The sequence below is a fragment of the Acinonyx jubatus genome, chromosome B1 (assembly GCF_027475565.1).
Source record: "Acinonyx jubatus isolate Ajub_Pintada_27869175 chromosome B1, VMU_Ajub_asm_v1.0, whole genome shotgun sequence".
Classification (NCBI taxonomy): Eukaryota; Metazoa; Chordata; class Mammalia; order Carnivora; family Felidae; genus Acinonyx; species Acinonyx jubatus.
This window is the reverse complement of record NC_069382.1, coordinates 181,819,353-181,835,586: the sequence shown is the minus strand read 5'-3', so window position 1 is coordinate 181,835,586 and position 16,234 is coordinate 181,819,353. Positions and strand designations below refer to the sequence as shown.

The 16,234-nt window shown below is 48.4% G+C and overlaps 1 protein-coding gene and 1 long non-coding RNA gene across 3 annotated transcripts; one reads left to right on the top strand and one right to left on the bottom strand.

The window, feature by feature from the left end:
* Positions 1-8,426: 8,426 nt before the first annotated feature.
* LOC113595982 (uncharacterized) lies at positions 8,427-10,782 on the bottom strand. Of its 2 annotated transcripts, none has more exons than XR_003416704.2 (2): positions 10,474-10,782; positions 8,427-9,760 (listed from the first exon to the last, which is right to left on the bottom strand). It is a non-coding gene; the product is annotated as an uncharacterized LOC113595982 (long non-coding RNA). The 2 variants fall into 2 exon arrangements; XR_003416687.2 differs by having other exon boundaries at positions 8,427-9,660.
* Positions 10,783-10,839: 57 nt separating this feature from the next.
* Positions 10,840-15,943, top strand: SOD3 (superoxide dismutase 3). Its single transcript, XM_027047632.2, has 2 exons — positions 10,840-10,993; positions 14,561-15,943. The coding sequence occupies exon 2, from the start codon at positions 14,577-14,579 to the stop codon at positions 15,315-15,317; it is 741 nt and encodes a 246-aa protein (XP_026903433.1). The 5' UTR covers positions 10,840-10,993; positions 14,561-14,576; the 3' UTR covers positions 15,318-15,943.
* The last annotated feature ends 291 nt before the right edge of the window (positions 15,944-16,234 follow it).

Here is a 16,234-nt window from a genome sequence, read left to right as displayed (position 1 = left end):
CTTGCACTAATTTACGTAACAAATCACAGAGTGGGAAGTCCAGAGGTAAAAAAGACACAGGTGCAGAACCATCATAGCCTCAGGGACCCAGATTATTCCATCCCTCTGCTTGGCCGTCCTTGGGGAACCCTGTGTGCCAGTTAAACTAGACTAATCAGAAACTTTCCCTGCTGAGCCCCTGCGTCTTGTTGGGTAGAGCTGGATACCTGAACAAAAGGAAAGGAAACGCAGGGATCGATCAGCCCAGGGAACCAAAGTGGGCTCTACACACGTTGCATCATCTGCGAATGCAGAAAACCCCAAAGTACAAAATGACGACGATGATTCTACCAGCTTACTGCCAACGCTGGTTTCAACACTGTCTGGCTGCTACTTAAAAAAGGAGGGCTTGTTTTCTTGTCCATTTTGCTAACATTTATGGTTCCAACTGAATGGTCTAATTCATTCATCCTATTTGACTGGTCTCATAACAGGAAGCAATTAAAGTTTCCCAAGGGACCAAACAGTCTACTTGTAAAAAGGGAATATTTGAAGAAAAAAAACACAATTCCTCCCTTCTTTTCCTCCCGAGTCACCTTCACTCTACTAGAGCGTGCTGAAGTCAACCCAAACTCTGTTTAAGTGGAAAGAAAAAGATTGCAAAGTCTGTTTAATAACAAAGCAAAATCATGGTTGCTTATTGGAAATAGTCTTTTTTTTTTTTTTCTTTTAGTGTGGAGCTAATGTTCTTAGGAATTTCCAGAACTGGTGCCTCACTGGGAATGGATGTGAAAAGTGATGACAGGATCACATGATGTACAGGCAGCTTCGCAAGAGTTAATTCCTCCCCAGAATGCTAATCTGCTAACGCATAAAGCCCCATGGTATTCAGTGGGGAACCAGGGGAGAACGAGTTGTACCAGGAACCGCCTGCCAGACGGACAGAGCCAGGACAGGACAGAGAGGCACCTGTGTTTTCCTTTGGGGAACCCTGTCTTTCCCTCTCTCCCCATGTGGTTCTGGTGTGCTGGCCTAACTCCTGGCTAGAGGGATGGGTCTATGACACAATCTCGTATTCCAATCTCAGGAGTTGGTTCTGATGGGCAAACATGACCCAAATAGGTTCTGTGAGACTCAACCTGGGACTCTGTTGGAATTATCAGGGGTTGCAGAGCTACTGGAATGTAAGCTCCTGGGGTTTTTAGTTACATGAACAAATAAAACCCCAATTACTGAATTTGACATGAGTTGCATTTGTGCAATGTAAGGAGATCCAGTTAATACAAGAAACACATAGTGCCAGTCTCTTGAGTCTTAAAGAGGAGACAGTCACCCGTGACTATATAAAAAAATTAATTTTATATTCACAACTGTCTCCTAACTCCACCCTAATATCTTTGTCTATTTCCTAGCTCAGTGTAGAAAATGAGACATCCTCAAAAACAAGTGATAAAATTACACAATGTGGTTACCATATGCCACACACTCTCTTATTACTTTTACATCCATATCTCCTTTAATCCTCACCCAATTCCGGTCTCTGCTCTTACGTGTGAGAACCCCAGGGTTCAGAGTGGGCAAATGCTGGGAGGGGTGCCAACTCAGTCAGCATGAGGTCAAGAGCAGTGCTCTCACCTCTCCTAAGGTCTCAGGGAGAGCGGGTCCAGCTAGCTTCAGTTGTTTTAACACCTTAACAAGACACCCAGCCCCGCAATGAAGTCTTCTCTTTTTACTCTAGAATGCTGGCTCATTGGAGGTCTGATCTCAAACGCTGCAAGACTGAATTTTAAGGACCAACAACGTATCATACAAAGTTCCATTTAAATGACTTTGCCTGGAAAGACTTTGAACTTGAGGCTATCCTCACACCAATGAGGTCAGCCCAACAGCTGCCAACCTTGTTATCAGGCCATTTACAAACGTTTCTGCTTTCCAAATTTATTAAAGTATAACTTACAAGCAATAAAATGCATGATCTTTGGCAAATGTAAACCCTCACGTAAGCATCCCATATTCAATATTCTGTATATAGAACACCTCATCACCCTAGAGAAACTTCTCAAGTCCCTCTGCAGCCAAGTCTAACACACTCATATCCAATGCCCCTGTACCCTAACCCCTTCACGATTCTGACTTTTATGATAATAGATTAGTTGAGCTGTTCCAGGACTTCATGTGAACAGAATCATACAGTATGCACTATTTTGTGCCTGGCTTCTGTCACTCAGGGTTAAATAGTGTTGAGGTCCATCCACATTGTTGTATGTGCCAACAGCTTTTTATTTCTGAACAATATTCAACTGTGGAAATATAACACAAATGATCTATTCACCTGCTGATGAACAATTGTGATGTTTCCAGTTTCCAGTAGAACTTACAATTAAAGCTCTTACATATACTCTTGTGTCTTTGTATAGACATACATTTTTGTTTCCCTTGAGTAAATATCTAGGGGAAAAAATCAGATCACATGTTAAATATGTATTTAACCCTATATGAAACTTACAGTTTTCCAAAGTGGTTGTACTGTTTTATACTCCCACCAAAATGTATGAGTTTTAGTTAATCTACGTCCTCACCAACGTTTACATTGCCAGTCTTTTTATTTTTAGCAGGCACCCTGATCAAGTGGCATTCGATCGTGATTTTGTTGTGCATTTTCATGATGACCAATAAAGACACTTATATTTATATATCTTCTTTTGTGAAGCCACTGGTTAAATTCTTTGATCTGTTTTTAAAATTGGGTCATCTTTCTTCTTCTTCTTATGTTCTGAGAGTTCTTTATATATTCTGGATACAAATCCTTTGGTAGATCTATGTATTAGGAATATTTTCTCCCAGGCTGTGATTTGTTTTTTCAGTTTCACAAGGGTGTCATTTTTACTTAAGATGAAGTCCGTTTGTCCATCTCTTCTCTTATGGCTTCTGCTTGTCGTCCTTCTATTAAGCAATCGTTACCCTCTTGAGGGTCACAAAGATTTACCTCCTATTCTAAAGTCTTACAATAGTCAGGTAGTATTAGTCTGTGAACTTTTTTTTTTCAGAATTATTTTAGCAATTCTAGATCCTTTGCTTTTCTACGTACGATGTGAAGCCACTTCTTCAATTTCTACAAATAAGTCTGCTGAGATTTTGACTAGAATTACAGTCAGATAATGGACATCTTGACAATACTGAATCTTATCATTCGTGAATATGGAATACCCGCTTTTACATCTACGTTAATATCTCTCAGAAACATTTTACATTTGTGTGCATTTTGTACACGTTAAGTACAGAGGTCTTAAATTCTTTCCCAAATTTATCGCTAAGTATTTTCTTCTTTGGTGCTGTTATAAATAGTATCTATTCTATTTTCAATTGTTTGTTGCTAGTATATAAAGTTCCAACTGATTTTTATTTTCTGACTTTGTATTATATGACCTTAAGTTCTCTTGTTATTCATAGTAGTGTTTTTTTAATAGCCCTTCGACTTTCCTATGTAGATAGTCGTGACGTTTGTATGTTTACTTTCTTCTCTCTCAATATCCATGCTTTTTATTATGTTTTTTTCTTGTCATATTGCCCTGGCTAGACTTCTACTACAATGTTGAGTGGAGGTGGAGAAAGCAAATATCCTTGCCTTGTTCCCTAAGTGGAAAGCGGTCAAGATTTCTCCATTAAGTATGCTAGTACCCGTAAGTTTTTCATAGCTGCCTTTAATAAAATTGAGGAAGGTCCCCTCTATTTCTAGTTTGCTAACAGTTTTTTATCTCACGAAAATAAAATATTTTTCTTCTTTATTCTGTTAATGTGGTGAATTGCATCCGTGAGTCTTCAAATGTTAAACCAATCTTGCATTTCTGAGATAAATTGTACTTGGCCATGATATATTTTCCACATATATTTTCTGGATTTCTTTTGCTATTATTTTTCTCAGGCCCACGAGGGATATTGGTCTATCAAGATTTTGGTTTCAAGGTTATGCGAGCCTCATAAAATGAAGTGAGAAGAATTTTCTCCTTTCTTCTCTGCAAGAGTTTGTGTACGTTTGGTGTAACTTCTCAAATATTTGATAAGCGTTTGGTAGAATTCACCAGTGAATCCATGTGGACTATACTTTGTGGGAAAAAAATTTTTAATTAGAAAATAGACTTTAAATATATGGGGCTATATTGCATTTATAACCATAAATTTGTTCAAAATATTTCCTTATCCTTTTGTTAGCTATAGGACATGAAGTGATATGCCTTTTGTATTTCTCACAATGGTAATTCAGATTTCTCTCTCTTTTAATTAGGCTTGCTAGAGCTTTATCAATTGTATAATCTTCAAAGAAGCTACTTTTGGCTTTTTTTAACTTTCGGTAATGTTTATCTGTTCTGAACTCCATTGATTTACGTTCCTATTTCTTTCCTTCTATATACATTGGGTTTAATTTGCTGCTACTTTTATAGCTTCATAACATTTAAACCTTTGTATTTTTCTAGGCATTTAAAATTATACATTTTCCTCTCAAAACTGCTTTGGCTACATCCCACAAATTTTGGTATGTTCCTTTCATTATGACTCACTCAGAAATATTTTCTAATTTCTCTTATGGGTTCTTTGGCTCACAGATTATTTAGTGTGCATGATTTAATTTCCATGCATTTGGGGATTTTCTAGATCTCTCAGTGTTACTGATTTCCATTTCTTACTTCATTGCAACCAGATAACATAGTCTGTAAAGCTTTCACCTTTTCAAATTTAATGAAACAGGACAGACTAGGATACGGTCTATCTTGGTGAATATTTCGTGTAAACTTGCAAAGAACACTTGTTCTGAATTCTTGGGAAAATATCATTTCAGTCATGTCGGTTGATAATGTTCAGATAATCTAAATACTATTTCTTCTATCAACTAGTAAGAGGGTATGTTAAAAATATGCAACTATGATTGCGGATTTATTTCTCTCTTTAGCTTTGTAAGTTTTTGTCTAGTGTATTTCAAGGCTTTGCTATTAGAGAGATAAACACTGAGGATTATTGTCTTTCTGATAAATGTGCCTTTATCATCATGAGCTGTCCAATTTCTGTGACCATGGCAACAGTCTTTGTCTTGAAATCTACCGTATCTGCTATTAAGACAACCATGCTCATTTTATGCTTACTGTTCACATGGTATATCTTTTTTCCATCCTTCTACTGCCAACCTATCTGTGTCTTTATATTTCATATGTAACTCTTGTAGGCAGCAAATAACCCTAATGAACTACTTCTTAATTTTTTTTAATTAAAAAAATTTTAATGTTTATTTGTTTGAGAGAGAGAGAGGGCCACAGAGTGTGAGGGGGGTGGTGGGGTAGAGAGAGAGAGGGAGACACAGAATCTGAAGCACGCTCCAGGCTATGAGCTGTCAGCACAGAGCCTGATGTGGGGCTCGAACTCACGAACCGGGAGATTCATGACCCGAGTCGAAGTCAGATGCTTAAGCGACTGAGTCACCCAGGTGCCCCTTAACTACTTTCTAAAAAATGAGAGGTATCACGTGGAAATCTGAATCTCTGGCGTCTCTTGAGGAGTGGAAGATCTGGCGGTAATGGGCTGCATTCCAATATGGCAACACATGGCTGGGCTGCCCCTGCCCCCAACAGACTTGGCATCTTGTGTTCTGCCCACGCACCGGGGGCTGGATTGCTATTTTTCAATGAGCTGCAAATATTTCTTCAGATAAAGATCTCCACTACAATATGAAGACACGAGGTAAATAAGAAGGCTGTGTGTTTAAAGGCAAAAAGGAAAGGCCATGCACTTGGCCTATTTTATTCATTGTATAACCTGTCTGGCCCCCACAGGCATTTGAATTTTCAATTCCTGTTACAGTAAATATTCAAGTTCCGTTTGAGATGATCTAACTTTGAGGCTTAGAATTAAGAAAAGGGAGGCTGGTTTCAGGCTATGCATAGCCATTTTCTTTTACAAATAGCTGCTCTCAGCTGCAAAAGCAATTTTAAGTCTATACTAGTGATTATATAATGAATATATGCTCACAAATGAAAAGACAACTTTATTCTGATAGATAAAACCCAACTAGAACAATGCTCTGATTATTAAGCATGTCTCCATAAGTAAAATAAAAGAGTTGAACCAATAGTTAGATCCCATCTCTTTTGCCTTGGCTTTTGAGGGAAATAGGCCAATGAGAGATAAACGCCTGTATTTGATGTACGTTTTGTGGAGAAAGACCAACGTGAAAAGCTTCTTACACCGCGATGGACAAAAGTTGAGGGAAACACCCAAAAAGTTCCACGTCTTGGTCCCTGGTTGGAGCCACCAGTAGATCCTCTCACCTCTCCATTGTGAGCAGAATGTCATAAGACCCGACTTTATCTCTCCTGTTCTTTCCAGAGAGGGCAAGGTGGTGCCCTGTACATCTGGGCCAGGGCCCAGAAGCACTATGAGGAGGTTCATGACTTTATTAGATTGCTCCAAAATTAATTCAATTTATTAACTACTCTAACTGTCCCAATCTTCCAGATGCTGCTGCCCCCATCAGTGGGCCTGGTGGGCGACAGTGATTTGGAAGCTCTGATGGGGGTTCCAACCCACTCCCTTTGGAACCATCACTTAAGAAGGGCCAGAACCATATTGGATTTGTTTTCTGAATGAATCACATGGCTGCTTCCCTATTTTCGTTCCCGGGCCTTGATTCTAAGGCTTTTTGAATCCTGTTAGCATGTAGATTTTCTAATTTCTCTTCTAGAACAGAAGCTGAGTCACAGGACCTCTCTTTTCTCTATAGTTGCTTCCAGCAACAATCTTCCATAACCCTAGCAGTAGAGAATATTCTATCGCCTTTGTCTCTAGATTTCACTCTCTACATGTCGCGACATGTGCTTTTTGCGCAAGTTCCTGAGGAGTTTTTCTGCCCATCTTTTCTGTTAGTTTGGTCATTCTAGGGTCTTGAGTGAGGACAGTATTGCTTCTTCAGGGTGAGGTTGCAGGGTGTGTGTGTGTGTGTGTGTGTGTGTGTGTGTGTGTGTGACAGCATGGGAAAAATGAAGAGATGGTGAACGGAGCCTCAAAACTGGTGAGGTACAAGGTCAAGAGCCTGACAGCTCAGCCACCTGGGCATGAGTCCCTCCTCTGTACCTATAGGTATGACACTGGACAAGTCAGTTAACTCCTGTGAGTCTATTTCCTTATCTGTAAAATATGGGAGTGACTATATCCTCCCTATAGGAGTATGCTTTGGTCTCTCATATATAGGTCTCTCCGAATAGACTACAAGCTGCTTGAAGGAAGGCTCTGATTTCTACAAGTTCCTAGTCATGATGCCCACCGAAGGGTCTGGCATCTAACCGTATCAGTTGGGCATGAATTTGGCTGCAAATAACAGAATCTCACTAACAGGAGAACGTATTGAGGTTTCTTTTCTCCTAGAACAAGAAGACTAGAGCTGCACGGGTGTTGGTTAAGGTGCTCAGTGGGGCACTGGGTTTCATTTAGTTTTTTTTCTTTTTTTTCACCACGTTTTCCATGAGGTTTCTGAGGACCTAGATTCTTTCCATCTTTCCCCTCTGTTGGCTTCTGCTCTCACTCTTGCCGACACGTAGTCCCAACGTGGCTGCCACGTCGTTAGACGTCGCAGCCACGTTCAAGGCAAGAGCAAGAGGAAAGAGGCACCAACCATTTCTGCCCCTTTTAAAATTCTGCCTTCCCCAAAGCGACATCAGGTTCTGGATCTCACTGCCGGATTACTGGGTCCCATGAGTGCCCCTGGGTGAAAGCAAGTGTCTGACTTTCCAGCTTCTGCAGTGGGGGGGGGGGGGGGGCAAGAAGAGGGAGGGGCAGGTGTGGTCGTTGTGCTCGGCAAGTATTTTTTTTAAAGTATGACGAGAAAGTAAGCTGAAAATGCTTCCCTTTTCCCAAGAGGAATACACTGTGCGATTATTTTGAGGAAAGAGGCACCACGCCCGATGTGCTTTTTGGTTATTCACGCTGCTATCTTGTTTTCAGACGGTAGGTAAAGCAGGAATGACCTGTTTCCTCTCGCAGATATGGGCAGGAAGGGGAACCGGAGGCAGGGTCAGGGCGCGTGCAGAGCTTCGCCTGGAAGGGTCTCACTCTGGTGCTTTCCTGAGAGTAACTTCCTTCGCACACCCTAGCCTTCTGGTCGGAAAAGGCACCGCTGTCGTGTCCTGTCATTGGTCATTCTCGTCACATGGCCAGCCAAGTGTAATTAGTTGAGAAGGTCCTGGTTCTGACTGGCTTTCATTACCTTCTGATTCGCACACATTGTCTTGACCTGTGAGCGGAAGGGTGACGCGTTCACAGGGAAGAGGAAACTTGCCAGAATGCTCCACGGACCCAGAATGCAATCTCCGTTCTTCACTGAGGAGCGGGGCTATTCACAGGGACGCAAAGGTGCACACAAATTGTTTAACAAGTGCCCGGCACACAAGAGCCACTTTAATAAATGCTAGATGTTATTAGTTTATTGCTATCACTAAGAATGATGCTTCTTTGCCCAACCTTACTAACAAGGACCTCCTTGCCCCTGTATTACCCTGATGTGTTTGGACAAAATGACCCAGATCCAAACTTAGACCCTGTTGTTCCCTGACTCCGTTTCCCTCCCTCTGGGGTGTCTGGGCCAACCTGAGGCAGCAAGACACAGTTGGGAGTCTTCTCAGGTGTGTTTAAAGTACTCGGGTTGGGTTAAACTATCATCACACAGAATTTGGCCTTTTAGGGACGCCACCTGGAGACCCTAATCGCTGCTTCGAAAAGTTTTCTCCTCGTGGGAACCGCTTTATTTCCTGGTGGAATTTTGTTCTATGCGTTTTCTGAACACAATGAAAAGGAAACTATAATCGGTGTCCCTGCACAAAGGAAGTTCAAAGTTCTCTAGCAGAGATCTCTTCTACACAGACAGAAGTACCTCAGACTGCATTTTCTAATACTGCTGCTTTTACAACACTCCCTTGATTTTTTCGGTTGTTGTATTAGACATTAACCGACGTGAAAAGAAAGAGAGGTCAGCAGTTCAGTGTCTGGCTGCAAGGCAGTCACTGATGCGAGGAGACAGCCGTGGGGGGCCGGCTCACCTGTTGTCTCTTTCTTTCATCTCTCAGCCTGCGAGGTAGTAAAGTGTAACGATTAAGGAGGCAGGCTTTAGGGATCAGAGTCTTGAGTTGAGCTCTCGACTTTGCCACTTACTAGGCTCTGCAACCTCGGGCCCCTTCCAGGTTCTTTCCGAACCTCATTTTCCTTATCTACCAAGTGGGCAAGCTAACGCCCATCCCACACCATGAATACAAACGTTACATAAAATAACCGTATGAGAAAGTGTTCCGCAAAGTGTTCAGTTGCCAGTTCGGAAAACCCAACCCAGACAACTTGAGCAAAATGGGAACGTATTGACTGACGTAAAAAAACAGAGCTTCAGGTACGGCTAGATCCAGGGGTGCAAACTCTGCCCCTGAGTCACGATTTCACTCAACTTTTATTCCGCTTCCCTCCACATTGGCCCAGTCTTCAGCTGGGTTCTCCCCCAGTGGGGGCCAGAGGGTGGCTAGAACTCCAGTCTTTCTAAAAGTCCCGGCAGAAGTGGAATTACATTTCACTGGCTCTGCGTGAGTTATCCTGGAACCAATGCAATGTTTTGATGAGTCACAAGCCCACCTCTGGAGTGAGGGATGAAGTCAATTCCACCTGCATGGAATGAAAATGCAGAAAACTGAGGTGCCGTTGCCAAAGGAAGGGTGGGGGCGAACAGAAGATCCCAGAGCTGGCTGCCCGCCAGAATGACCACCTTGAAAAAACGAGCAAACAAACAAACAGTTCTAGGAAGCTGGCAATTGGTTCACTCAGCCTCGGGTGGGGCCCAGAATCTAAGATTTTGAACAAGCTTTCCGGCTGCCAGGACTAGTATTTGGGTCTCTAGGGGCCCTGTCCGTCCCTTTGCAGCCTCACTCCTCACTCTGTACTGGATGGATCTGTCCACATCACTCTTCCCTCCCAGACTACGAACCCCCAGAGGGCAGGGGCTTCTGCAGGTTTGGGCACCCAGCATGGAGTGAGCACCCACAGAACATTTGTTGAAGGAAAGAAGGCTGGAGGGCGGACAAGCAGGCAGACAGGACTGCCTTCTCCCATGTGGGCTTTTCTGGGAGAGAAAAGCTGCTATTTCAGGAAAGTGCTGCTGTGATTGAGAAAACATGATGGCAGCAAAGGAAGGAAGGCCACTGGGGGAGGGGGGGATGTGGAAAAGGCTCGCGGTGCCCTGGGCCGCATACTCTCCAAAGACTTCTCGAGAACTTTAATGATAAAGCGACAACAGTGACGATGATTGCTGAGGAGTTTGATTGTGTGCCAGCCGCCGGGTTGACATCATATCCCCATTTTACAGATGATGAAAGGGAGGTCCCGGGGGAGCTGGTCCGGGAGCAAAGTCAGGATGTGACACAGCGGGGCCTGGGCAGCCGGAGTGCACGGGCCCCCCCCCCCCTCCCTCCTGCCTCTCACCTCTCAAAGGCTCTGGGATGAAAACACCACGTGTATCTGCAAGGGGCCCATTCCCTTCTTGGTAGCATCGAGCAAAAATAAGTCAACAGCTGAGGAAATCAGGGAAGAGCTAAAGGCCGCTCAAGAAAGAGACCATTGTACATCTCTCCAAACAGGCTGCTTTCTGTCTCCTTCTTATCCCCCTGCTGCCGGCTGAAGGTCACTGGCTCCGTCTGGGCGCCACTCAGTGGAGTCACAGGAAGGAACAACTGGCCAGGGAGCCCGGGGGCTGGGGAGGACGGAGGCGGGTGGAGTCAGAGGAGGAGGTGAGGCAATCGGACGACTAGGGACCTGGCCTACATTCCTTCGCAAAGTCAGCCCAATGGCCTTCTTTCCTTCCTCGCCGTGACCACTCCCCTGGGCCAGCTTCCCCTCGCTGCCCGCAAACAGCCCGGCCTCAGGAGCCAGCCTGCATTCCTGCGAACGCTGGGTGCAGCTCCCCGCTTCTCAGGAGGAAAGCTCTCTTGGAAGAGCGGGAAAGGTGGGTGCCAAGTTGGAGTTCGTTTCCTTCTTCCCAGAGCGCGTTTTTTGAGTCTGAAACTGGGGCGGGGCATGGGGGGGGGCGCTTCTTGGGAAAGCGACTGATCATCTAATGACAGAACCTGGCTGCTGGGGAGGGGACGAGCGGGGAGGTGGAGAAGGGGTGAGGGAGGCCTCCGGGGAGAAAGGAACTGTTGTCCTTTGCACCGCGGAGGCCAGTCCCAGTGGACTTTAGTGTCAGGAGTGATCCCGAGTGAGGAAGGCCGCCTCTCCCAGGACCTCCTCCTGCAGAACCACCTGCTTGGTTGGCGGAGGCACAGAGGGGGGCTCCTGGCCGGTTCAGGCTCACGTCCAGGGCTCCTTCTGGGAGTGGGCCGAGGGACCGGAACACGGGGAAGGTGTCAGAAGGGCCACCGTCTTCCCAGATCCAGACCCAGGAAGGAGGCACAGGCCTGGTGGCTTCCTTTGACCTCTTTCTCCAACGACCTGTCTCCCCTTCCAGACCAGGCACATAGCAGGGCCCCCCGAAACCACTTGGTCCTTCACAGCTCGATCTCAGGGGGACACGGTGTGTGTGTGAGAAAGGGGAGCCTCCCGGGGACCGGCCTCAGGACGTAGAAGTCCAGGTTGAGAACCAAGGAGTCCCGGCTCACCTGAGGTGGAGGAAGATGTTTTTTCTCTCAAGAGAAAAGGATCTCCTTAAAATGTTAATTATTACCCAGCCAATTCTGAAAAAAAGCTTCATCGACACACCCCGCGCCATCTGTTTTTGTTCTGTTTTTAAGGAAGAGTTTTCCAACTGGCAGAGCCCTCCTGGGGGGCAGGACGGCCAGCGGGGCTGGGGCAGGCAATGATGGTGGACAGCTTGAGGCTCAGGCCTGGGACGCTCCCCCACTTCCGCTCCTGCTCCCTGGGGCTCCAGGGCGGGAACCCCATACCAGGCCATGTCTGAGGTGGTGGTTCCCTGGACCTCACTTTCTGGGCTTCCTCTACTTCTCGCCACTCCTCCTGGGAGCCCTTCCCGGGCATCACGTCCTCCTGTCACGGCTTCAATAGCATCTCTCACCTGATTGTCCTGAAACTTCTTCTCCTTTTTTTTTTTTTTAATGTTTATTTATTTTTGAGAGAGGGAGGGGGAGAGAGAGAGAGAGAGCGAGCATGATGAGCCGGGGAGGGAGAGAGAGAGAGGAAGAGAGAGAACCCCAAGCAGGCTCCAAGCTGTCAGTACAGATCCCGACAAGGAACTCGGTGCCACAAACTGTGAGATCGTGACCTGAGTTGAAACTGAGAGCTGGATGCCGAACCTAGTGAGCCACCCAGGTGCCCCTGTCCCGAAACTTCTATCAGCAGCTTCCCTCTGGTCGCTACGAGTCGCCATGTACTAGGAACTTTCTACCAACCAGGCTCTATGCTAAGTGCCTTCGACTTGAGAGCCATTCGGTGTAGCGGCTAAACCTTGGCTTGGACCACACACTTTTAAATCTTGCCCTCAGCTATTCATTGTGTAACTTCGGGCGAGACACTTGCTTCTCTGTGCCTCAGTTTCCTGCCCTTTGGAATGGGGATAACAGTGACACCTACCCCATAGGGTTCATGGAAGACTTATACGAATCAACATATACAAAGTGCTTTTTAACAGCGCTTCTGTGTGTTTGATAAATGTTAACGATTCGAACTGTCTCCCTGAAGTCTCAGCCAGCCCCTGAGGTATGTATTATTATCCCCATTTGCAGATAAAAACAAAAAACAAAAAACAAAAAACACACTGAGGCTCAGGAAAGAGCTGGAGCCCCACCAGTTTTCAGTCCAGCAGTTACTCTGCCTAACTCTGCAATAAAAATAACTAAACCCTCAGAGAGTAAGTGGCAGAGGCAGGCTTCAGACAGTGAGTTCCAGAACCACCTTCTTGTACTCACCATACTAGATTGCCTTTCTGTAACGGTTACGGAAAGAAAAAAATCCTCAACCCCAGAGTTTATTTTTAAAATGATACCTGCTGTGGGGCTGGAGAAGACCCTTGAAAGTGCCGCTGACCTGACCCCTGAAGATGCACTTAAAAATATGAAACTGGCCTGCCATATAATACCTCATTTAATCCTCGCCGTGATCCTTGGTGACATTACCCTATTTTACAGGTAGCTAAGACAGAGCCAGTAACTCCCCCACAATATCGCCGTGAGCAAACGTTAGAACTGGGATTTGAACCTGTGTCTGACTCTCAAGCTCTGGCTGGGTCCCAGAATCTCTGACGGAGCTTTACAAAAATAATAATCCATGCCCACTGAATCAGAAGCTCTCGGGCAAGGCCTGGGCACGTGACTTTTATGAACCGGAATGTGACGTGCAGTCGTCACGGGAAACCCCTCCCAGTGACGCTGCCTTTTCCAAGTGCCAGACCTGTGTTTCCAAATGTCTACCAAACACCCCACGTGCGTCACCGACCAGACTCTCACCCCCGGGGGCTCGGCTGAACTCACCCTCCTCCCTGCTGTCCTCTCAGGGCCTCTGTCCATGGGCCCAGCCCAGTCTCCCCTGCTGGCTACTCAGTCATCGCGCCGGCTCGTGCGCCCCCACTGTCCGTGCTATCCAAGATGTCTCTCAAGTCCATACCCCTCCAGCACTGCTGCCTCCACCTTGGTGAAGGCCTTCACTGGTTCCCATCGGGGTTGCTGCAATTGGGCAACTCCTCTCCCTCCGGCTGTCTCTACTTCTCCCACACAAAATCTCCCCCCGTCCCTTAGACATGCCGTGTCCTTTCACAGGCTGTGAACACGTCAGGGTGTGCCTCCTGCCTGAAAGCAGTCTCCAGTCTGGTTCAGCTCAAAAACGGCTTGTCTTGGGAGACCAAGCTCAAATGTCATCTCCCCTGGGGAAGCGTTCCTGGCGTTCCCCTGGCGGGATGGGTACTACTTTCTCTGTCCTTCCCCAGCCCAGAGCTCATCCATCTCCAATCACAGGATGGTGTTAGAATGACTTGATGACATGCCTGTCCCTCGGTGAAGTCCTCATTCAACAATCACATATTAAATGTCTCCTTACAGCCAGGTGTGGGCCCAGGTGCTGGGGCTGATGAGGAGGAAAACCGAGTTTCTGTCTTCAAGTCTGCTGTGCCCGGCAGAGAAGAGGGGGCAGGACACTTCGGAGAGGGCACGGCTATTCTAAGGGCCGAGAGTGAGGGGTAGGAAGTCTTAACTGGTCTGTACAGGAGGATGCTTAGCGAGGGTGGCAGGGGGTGATGGGGGAGGGGAAGGTCTGGAAGGGCCATCCTTAAGTGCCCTGAGACTCTCCCCCCATTGCCCCATGACTTCCTCCAAGTGATGTAGACAGGACTTGAGAGGGCCATGATCACCCTGGCGGCTCAAAAAGATCCCCATGAGTTGCTTGAGACTGTGTCAAAGCCATCTTTACAAGCACAGCACCTGACCCAGGTCCCGGAGCACAGCAGGCCCAGAAAGGCACGGGGCCAAAGGCAGGAATGCGCGCTGGGCGAGGAAGCCCCTGGGGTCGGGGGTCCTCACGTTGCCAGGGACTAAGGCTCGCTCTGCTCCACCCCTGGGGGCGCCCGCAGGTGCCCGACTCCGGCCATGCTGGCGCAGGCGCTGCTGTGTGCCTACCTGCTGCTGGCGGCCCGCGCCTCGCGCGCCTGGTCCGACCCGGACCCGGAGGAGCCAGGCTCCAGCACGGCGGCGCAGATCCGCGACATGCACGAGAAAGTGACGGCGATCTGGCAGGAGATGACGCAGCGGCAGGCGGCGGGCGACCGCCCGGACGCCGCGCTCCACGCCGCCTGCCGGGTGCAGCCGTCGGCCACGCTGGACGCGGCGCAGCCCCGGGTGAGCGGCCTCGTGCTCTTCCGGCAGCAGGTGCCCGGCGCCCGGCTCGAGGCCTTCTTCGACCTGGAGGGCTTCCCGGCCGAGCCCAACAACTCCAGCCGCGCCATCCACGTGCACCAGTTCGGGGACCTGAGCCAGGGCTGCGACTCCACCGGCGCGCACTACAACCCGAGGGCCGTGCCGCACCCGCAGCACCCGGGCGACTTCGGCAACTTCGCCGTGCGCGACGGCCGCCTCTGGAAGTACCGCGGCGGCCTGGCCGCCTCGCTCTTCGGCCCGCACTCGATCGTGGGCCGCGCCGTGGTGGTCCACGCGGGCGAGGACGACCTGGGCCGGGGCGGCAACGCGGCCAGCGTGGAGAACGGCAACGCGGGCCCCCGGCTCGCCTGCTGCGTGGTGGGCGTGTGCGGGCCGCTGCCCTGGGCGCGCCAGGCGCAGGAGCACGCCGAGCGCCGGAAGCGGCGGCGGGACAGCGAGTGCAAGGCCGTCTGAGCGCGCCCCCCGCCCGGGGCGGGGCCCGCGGAGACCCCCTGCGGGCCCCGCCGCTCCTCCGCGCGCCAGGCACCTGCCCCCTGCCGGCCTTGACTGTCTCCCCCCAGCTCCCAGAGACACCTTCTGGCCCGGGGTCCCAGTTCTGCGCGGCTGAGGTCTCCCCGAAAATCCCCTCCACCCTGAGGCCTCCAACCACGTATGCGGTAACACCCCTCCTCATCCAGAGGGCAGGCCGTGCCCTCTGAGACCCCCATCTCGAGCTCTGAGGAGCCCTGGACGTATTGAAGTAACCCACCTACCCTCCCGGACCCCCCACCCCCACCCCAGCTTCCTTTCTACCCTCATTCCAGGAGCCCTGAACCAATCCTGCTATGCCCTAAGGGCTCAACTCCTCCCACCCCTTAGAGTCCTTCTAGGCGCTCTGAGACCCTTCCTGAGGTCACCTAGCCCCCCACCCCAACCGCCGACCCCCGACCTCTCACACACCATGCCAGCACATGCAGCCTGCAGTTAGGCGCCCCTGCCCGGTGTCCTCTGCTGTTGCTCGCCCGCTGCCACCCACAGAGAGGCCGATTGGCAGTCTTCCTGTTGCATATTAAAACTCAGCAATTCAGTCTTGCACTGGGGCCTTGGTTACTTTTGTTTGTTTGTTTGAGGCTCTGCTCCTAGGCTCAGCTACTATTTGGAAACCGCAAAGAGATTTCCCCAAAACAGGCAGGATTTCTCCTTATCCTCTTCTCTCTCTACATCTGCTGACCACGACGTGGGGTCTCTGGTTATCTTGTCCTTCCGTGTGGCTCCCAAGATGGAGGGCACCAGGATCACTCAGGAAAGTGAGAAAAGAAAAAACCAAAAAAACCCCCAAAAAACCCTGGGCATCCTGGGCTGGAATCCAAAGGGAAAGATGGACAGCCATT